Raw genomic sequence first — 7,756 nt, 5'->3', positions numbered from 1 at the left:
GCCAGTTAATACAAAGACTTACTCTACTGTCTTAAAGAGAGGAGCCAGCAATTCTTGTCCCTTCTCTCCCCCATCATGGGAAAGAGAGTAGGAGGACAGATTTGACGTAATACTCGATACAAGACAACTGTGACTTTGAGCAGCCAGTGTGTGTTCTCTATTACTACCTAGCGCATGCTTTGTGCTTAGCACAATCCAGCACGATGAAAAGGAAATCTATATTACACTGGCCTTCTCCAGATCTCCAGAGTATTGGGCCCCTAAGTAAACTGGGTGGAGAAATTTCATTAGTATAAAGGGCAAAAAAACTTATATATGACAAACTTGGGGATAATGTTAAGGTTTTTCCTTAGAAAAGAAAATGAAAGCCCTGTATCAAATGTACTTTTCCTGTCTCATTTATTTACATAATGGAAAGAATGATGATTCTGCAAATATCTTGGAGGAATGTACAAGTTACATGATAGATTTTACTTGCAGGATTTGAAATAAATCATGGTCTGGTATTTTTGTGGGGGGCCCAAGATTTACTGTCTCTGTCAGCAGTTACAGCTTTAGGATGGAAAAATAACAGGAGAGATGAGGCTGAGGAACAGTTTTTAACTATTCTGTGGTTATATTAGTTGGTGCATTCGGTTAAGACAATTAATTGATTGTTGTTTCTCTCTCCTCTCCCCAACCTTCTTGTTTTTTTTCCTCTCCCTTTCCATGTCTGTCCTCCTATCCTCCCCACCCACCCTTATTTTTCTCTTCTTCCCTTTTTGCTCCTCTGATTGGCATCCTCTTCTTTGCTCTGCCTGTATGGTACAGAAGTGGGGTGCCAATGAGAGGTGCTGCAGGAGCACTCTCACAGTGTGGGAGCTCCAAGAGCAGTGCTCCCACACCACGGGACCACTTGGTCACTGGTGGGACTGTCCCAGACAATCCAGGACAATTGTAAGCTCTACTGTGTGTTATGTAGGAATTGTGCTCCATTTCAGAAAAGGGCTAACTTTTGAACTGGGACCACTTTACCTGGCAAAGAATTTATATAATAAGAAGTAAAACAAGCTTGCGTGAAGACTGTATTTATGTTACTAATACGAAAGGCAAAGATGTATTTGCATTTTGCATTCTACTAACCGCTAACATATATCCTATGTTTGCAGCTTTCATTTAGTTTGATTTGCATGAATCTACATAAACTGAAAACTCTCATAATATACCTGGTGATGGAAAACCTTTAAAGCAGGTTGAATGTGTAGAAAACAAAAAGCAGCATTAGCATGTTTCTCTGGTTTTCTGTTTTCTTAACATACGGGCTTGTCTCACTCTCCGTGAGCTATCTGTCTCGGAGCCTTGTCCTCAGTTGTGTTATTATGCATCATTTGTAATCATATGTTCTGATAAAAATGAGAAGTTAAAGAAGGTTAAGAAGTTGGATTTTCTCTCTTCAAATATTATTCTTTTGATTATTTATTTCTTTACAAGAATATGAGCTGGCCCAAAGGTCTTTTTCATTTGTGTGACACTTAGTGGGTGTGGAGTTGAGGGATGCCAATACTGTCGCAAGGCACAACGTGTTACCGATGTTTCTCTCTCTAAACTTGAGCGCTCTCCGCACTGAGGTTGATGCGAAATATTAAGCTTTTTTTGAGGGTTGTTGTGTAGGCTGTAGTCCAGGAATGATCGGAAAAGCGTTGTTTCTGGTATGTTTTGTTATGCAGGGAAGGATGCTATTTTATCTGCCTATTATGTTTTACCTCCAGCCCAAAAGTTCTCTGTATACTGTTGGTTGAATATTTTTACTTATAGAATGAGCACAGCTTCAAAACATGTCAGAGTTTATGTAAGGAATAACAAAACAAATGGAAAAGACTCTTCCTCTCAAAAGATGATCGCAAACCCCGAGAGAAGCCTAAGGAAAGAGAGAGACCTTCCAGAACATGCTAAAGTTGGGTTGATTCTGATGCCTTGGTAGTATATGGAGAGAGTTCTCCTGAAGTCTCATTACCTGAGGTGTTCAAAACTTTTTAGCTCAAAGACAGAAATTTAGGTTTTGCCTAAAGCATGTTACAATGTGTTCCTTGAAGCTGCTTTTGGCAAAGAGGGCTGAGGGAGCTTCCAGCCAGCCCTGTCTGTCCAGTGTATTATGTATGACAGATCTCTATGCAATAGGGCCAGCCTGTTTACAATAGTTGTCTAGTTTAACAGCTTTACAAGATGTTTAGAACAATGAACTTGTTAAAAAACAAAGGCCTTCGGATTTCATTCAGAACTGATGATCCTTCTTATTAATCTGCTTTTCTGCTTGTTTCACATTTGGAGACTGAACTAGAATGACATGTGAATGCACTGACTAGCTTCCCTTACAAAATAGGAAAATGGCTATCACCACCATACGTTCTGCAATACCTTTTTTTGTTTGTTTTTTTTAAAGAGTGCATCAGCATACATGTGAAATCGTAAATATTCTAACCATGCTAAGGCTCTTTCCGTGCTACACTTTTAAAAAATAATTTAGACTACAATTGATGTTTCCCTCTAGTTTTGTTTCAGCTTTGCTTTGGTCCACTGTATTAGAGAGTAGGATATTTTCATATTGGATACTATTCTTTTTTGTTGTCTTGTGTTATCTACAAAATGTAAAGGAAAAGTAACAGCAGGAAAAGTTGTATGTAAAACTACTGTGTATGTTAGGATGGGAAAATCCTAACAGGGTTTCTAAACAGGGTTTAGAATTCACAAAATCTTTTAGTCACTTCTTAAAGCTCTAGGAATTTTGCAGCAGTTTTAGGGTACTTGGGAGTCCCCCTCCTGTCAACTAGTGGAAGTGTACTTTTAAAAGCTGCTTTCGCATTTTTTACAAAATGAACAGTACATTTTTTTAAATCTTGGATTTTTAATTCTCTTGTCCAAACAAACCTACCGGTAGTGGATCGTCTTGCCTCTCTTTGAACCTTGCTTTCTCTTCTTGGGAGCAGTCCTGCTCATTTTTATTTTTGTGTAGCAACCAAGTATGTTCCCTCTCCAGTTAGCAGCCATCTAAATGCACACGTTAGTCTCCCATTTGGACTCTCTTCAGCTTCTTCTCTAGCCATTTCTGCTGGGCCCAGCCCGTCACCTTCTCAGTGTCAGGACATTTTTGTCTATCTGTCCCGGCTCCAAACCTCATTGTTTGTCACTTTCACGCAACATTGTTTCTGAATATCCAATTCTGTTCCCATTGGCCTCAGAACAGAATATTTGTGTTCTCACCAATTTGGTACTGATGTAGACAGCGTCTCTCATCAGAGACCAATTATGCCATGTGCTCTAAAAACATGAATTGGTTATCCGTGTCCCACAGAATTTATCATAACAATTTTTGTTCTGCCCTTTCTCTCCTTTATTTTCCATCTAAATGAATCTAACACACACACACACCCCCTCACTTTGGCCCTGTTCTCTAAGATCACATCTCTTTCCACCCTCAAGGTGTCCCACTCTTCCAAAACCCCACTCCCTCTTCCCCCCCTGCCCAGCTCTTGGTTGTCCATCTGTTATTCTCTGTCCTGGTGCTGCCTGTTTGCCCCACCCATGATTTAGGCTCCTCTTCCTCCTCATTGGTCTTGGCCATTTCAGATAGCCTTCTTGGTTAGGTGAGAGTGAATGAATTGTCACTTGCATCTTTTTACATTTCTGCATGAAGACCCATAAAGAGAGTGGGTGAGATTTTGTCAGTTTAAATCTGGAGTTAGCTCACTGATTTATGACCGTGCTTATGCTTGTGTAAGCATGTCATCGAGATAACCATCAGTAACAGAAATTTTATTTGCTGTATTCACAGTACCTAAAGAACTGAAAGCCCTCTAATGTCTGACTGTGTCTTATCGTTCCTGAAACTCATTCATCCCATAACGTAATATAAGCACATTTATTTTAAATTACTGGAAAGAAACCGTTAATGCTTGTATTATGTTTTAACTTGCTTTCCTTTGGAGGCAGGGAATTGTCAAGTAAGTACTAACAACACACAGCACAGAAAAAGCACAGATTGCTGTGAATGTACAATGCAGAGTGCATAGGTCAAAAAGGGTAAATATATGTAATTTGCTACAGTGCAAATTCCTTGTCTTGACACTGCCATCTTATGTATCAAAATAAATCAGGTGTAGTCACAGACTTGTTAAAAATGAAATGACTTGTTAAAATGTTAAAAATTTGATGCTGCTTTACATTTGTTTTATTAAGATGATAATAAGGCAATGAATGCATACGTGTGTGTATATATACATGGACATGTATATATGAATGCACACAACATTTGTGTTTGTGTGTACTGTGAATAGATATATATAAAAGTATATGTGTGTATGTGTATGTTTCCAAATTAAATCTCATGCTTACAATCTCGTGATTATCAATCATGTCATAGTGGTAGCATTCTCTTGCTTTCATAAAAAAGTTTGGCTTGCTCTTGTCATAAACTTTAACTGATATTCCTAGGTAAAGAAATGTAAAAATGATCCATTTTAAAATTACACTAAAACAGAAAAAAGAGCAGGCAGCATACAAGAAAATGATTTATTATTTTCATAAGTGCTGATTCAAAGGCCTTAGTAAATCTGGGCTGAAACGGCTTTTGCTGTTCTAGCGTCAGGTAATGATTTTATTTTGTAAGAGAATTAAGTTTTGTAATAACTTCCTCCGCCCCTTCTCTACTGGTGATTGCGCTGCTATTCGGTCCAATTACCACTGATGGTTATTTAATGTGACTTGATTGACCACTTTCAGTTAAAATAAAGGTACTTGTTTCCCTGTGAATGAAAAAGTACAAGCTGTCCCCGTAAGGAAGTTGGCCCACCGATGAACAATTATGAGGCTAAATTACAGGCTGAACTAGGATACAAAACAAGCATCCATTGTGTGAAATTCTCAACAGTGCTTATAAGACTGTTAAGTTTCTACCAGCTTCCATCCCTGTCAGGCACCTGAAAACAAACAAACATGTGGACTCACGTTCGCCTTCAGTATAAAGTGTGCAGGAAGCATGGATGTAGCTTCCTTTTTTCCCTCCGTCCTGTAGGATCTTTAGTTCAGAGTATACCCAGGGATGCCAGGGTATGATGTTTCCGAATTTGTAGACTGGTGCACTCTTTAATTTCTGTTTTAGTTCTTGCTGGCATGCTTGAATAGCATGTTTTGTGCCACAAAGGAATGACTGATCAACTCTAAAAATGCTTGTGCATGAGTAAAGTGGTCAGAAGTACACCTAAACTGTATTAAGTTTCTTACTTGGCTTTGTTTGCTGCTTACAAGGGGATCAAGGTAAGATCAAGATTACAAGATCGCCTGCTAAAGTACTTTGCTAGTACTTAGTGAGTTTGCTTGTTTGCTTGAGAAGTGGGTTAGTTTGTTTACTTCCAGCTTTGTTCTGTCTTTTTTAGAGCTCAGATTTTCATGCTACTTACTCCTGCAATAAGTATTCTAGCTGTGCAGCAATAAGTGTTCTAGCTGTGCATTTTGTCAATTGTTGCCTTTAATACCTTCTGTAAAAAATACAATTCCAGAAGAAGTAGCTCCCTCTAAGCAAAAGGGATTTCATTCTTCTGCAATTAATTTTTGCAAAACAAGAATTAACGGTAATTACAGTATAAGGACAAGAAAAATCTAATTTTCACAGCATATATAATGTATATCAAGTTTGCACCTTTTTAAAATCTTAAACAGTGGAAATGCTTTCCAGATTCGAGTGTTTATTAAATAAATTGAGGCCAGGTATTTTGGTTTTTTACTTACAGAACCCCACTGTTGTTTAACCCGGTCTCCAGAATCTGCAATTGCAGTTTAAAGGCATGCAGTGGGGTTTTTTGTATTATTAACAGCAGCCATCAAGTGATGTTTTGGAGTAGGCATTTAACCATAATACCTGTTTTTATTCTTTTGCCATCACCACTTCTACCCCAGCCTTCTAGCAAGGTCCATTTTCTAAGTAAAAGATGATCAAACGTGATAAAGAATCTAGGCCAGATTTCTATGGGCTAATTTCTCCAGTAAATGGCTCTGTTCTGCTGTTGGCAGGGTTAGAACTGGCCTTCGTGAATTTCTGTTAACAGAAAGGGAGAATCATTGTGCTTAAATTAACACAAGGGTCATCCAAAGTGGAGCCTGTGCAGCAGGCGTTTGATTTCGTAAGGTCATGCACTTCTAGAGGCTGAGCTCCCTCTACTCCTCTTAGGTTTGTGCCTCTTCTTTTTTTCTTGGAAGGATCAAGTCAAATAGTAGCAGTAAAGGTTATCTGTCTTTAAAGACCATTTGCACGAATCAAACTGTGTTTCAGTCTGTGTACTACATTTGTCTTTTTAGCTACTTTTAGCAACTGTAATTATATAAAAATGCTTTGCTGCCTTTAGTCTCTGTTAAATTCGCGTGGATGAATGACCTGTATATTTTAAAATGTAATCGTTTTATCTCTAATACGATTTTGAGAAGATTTTAATAAAGTCTTGTCAAGGTTTTGTGATGGAATTTCTCAGAAGAAGCAAGGTTGGGGAAAGGTCAACTGCCAGCCGTAGAAAATCTTTTAGATCATTTCTGGAAGCAACAATTTACTGCCATTTAATAGTCAAGGATTTTCCATGGATTTAAATCATTATGATTTAAAGAAAATAAAATCGGTGTACAGTGGCCTGTTCTGCCACTCATCCGCTAAATCTACATCAATGTTACTTCTGCTCTTTCCATCAAAATGCCTATGATTTCAGTTTATTGTACAACTCTCAAAAAAAAAAAGCTAGGCATCAAGCTCATACAGTTGCAATTGGCCATTTCCTGTTCACATACAAAACGTATGGTACGGTTTTGAAGGTTTTAGTTTGCTTTCCAACATATTGATTGTTTTCTTTTTTACATGTTTGTTTCAGGCCACCAGTTAGCAGAGCTGCTCCTCAACCTGAAAAACTGCAAAAGAACAATATCAACAAAAAAAAGAAACTGGTTGAGGTCAGGCTTAATACTTTTTTATTTGCTTTAGAAGTAATACATGCTGGGTGAAATGAATCCCTATTTTGAGGGCAGCTAAAGTCACATATAGGTAGAAGAGAAGAGAAAGAAATGTCTAGAAAGTGCTTTCAGCTCTGCTGGCAAACACCAGCAGATGTGACAGGCAGCAACCTCTGTCAGAAAGAACTCAGATTCAGGGTGTTAAAGCTTACCTATAATATCAGATCTCTCCAAACCCAAAATTTGTCTCTTAATTTGAAGGGCAGGTAGAGCCAGGGTGTATGTGCATGCACAGCAGAACCCATACTCACTACATAACCCCAAGGGAAATACAGTCAGAAACTGCACTTTCGCACATGAAAGATCATGAGCGTGATTTTGAACGATGAAATTTGCTCGTTTACTTTGCAATATAAGTCTTTCCCCAAACTGTAGGGCCCCCCTAAACAACTTTTTGGAATTTCCATGTAATACACTGAACAAGGAATATTGTTTGGTCTGTGTGGACAACTTGCAACAATTGCTTGGCCTGTCAATGTCATTCAAATTGTTCAAAGTAAGCTGTACTTGTGTTTGGGACAGATTCATTAAGTCTGTCTTCTGGGCTATAAAAGCAACTTTAGCAACAATCCACTAACCATCACTGTTTTTCTGGAGGAAATTTCCTTGGCAATTGCTTATTGTAAGCTGAAATAACACCTTTGATTAATGTTTTAAATGTAGAGTTACTTATGGCCTGCCTTTGCTTCTTATAAGGACTTTAAGGTCAGAATTTGGTCTGTTAAAATTTGGT

At 38.2% G+C, this 7,756-nt stretch overlaps 1 protein-coding gene across 2 annotated transcripts in view; it reads left to right on the top strand.

Moving 5' to 3' along the window:
- EML6 (echinoderm microtubule associated protein like 6) overlaps positions 1-7,756 on the top strand; it is a 118,555-nt gene that overhangs the window by 95,363 nt on the left and 15,436 nt on the right. The window contains exons 29-31 of one of the 2 annotated variants that reach the window (XM_009319603.1): positions 3,963-3,977; positions 5,281-5,289; positions 6,885-6,963. In XM_009319603.1, coding sequence (XP_009317878.1) covers positions 3,963-3,977; positions 5,281-5,289; positions 6,885-6,963 — 103 coding nt within the window. The remainder of the gene's footprint in view (positions 1-3,962; positions 3,978-5,280; positions 5,290-6,884; positions 6,964-7,756) is intronic. The other variant, XM_009319601.1, reaches the window with a different exon arrangement.

Source organism: Pygoscelis adeliae, unplaced genomic scaffold, assembly GCF_000699105.1.
Source record: "Pygoscelis adeliae isolate BGI_AS28 unplaced genomic scaffold, ASM69910v1 Scaffold122, whole genome shotgun sequence".
Lineage (NCBI taxonomy): Eukaryota > Metazoa > Chordata > Aves > Sphenisciformes > Spheniscidae > Pygoscelis > Pygoscelis adeliae.
The sequence above is the reverse complement of the archived record's forward strand: the minus strand, read 5'-3'. Positions and strand labels throughout refer to the sequence as shown.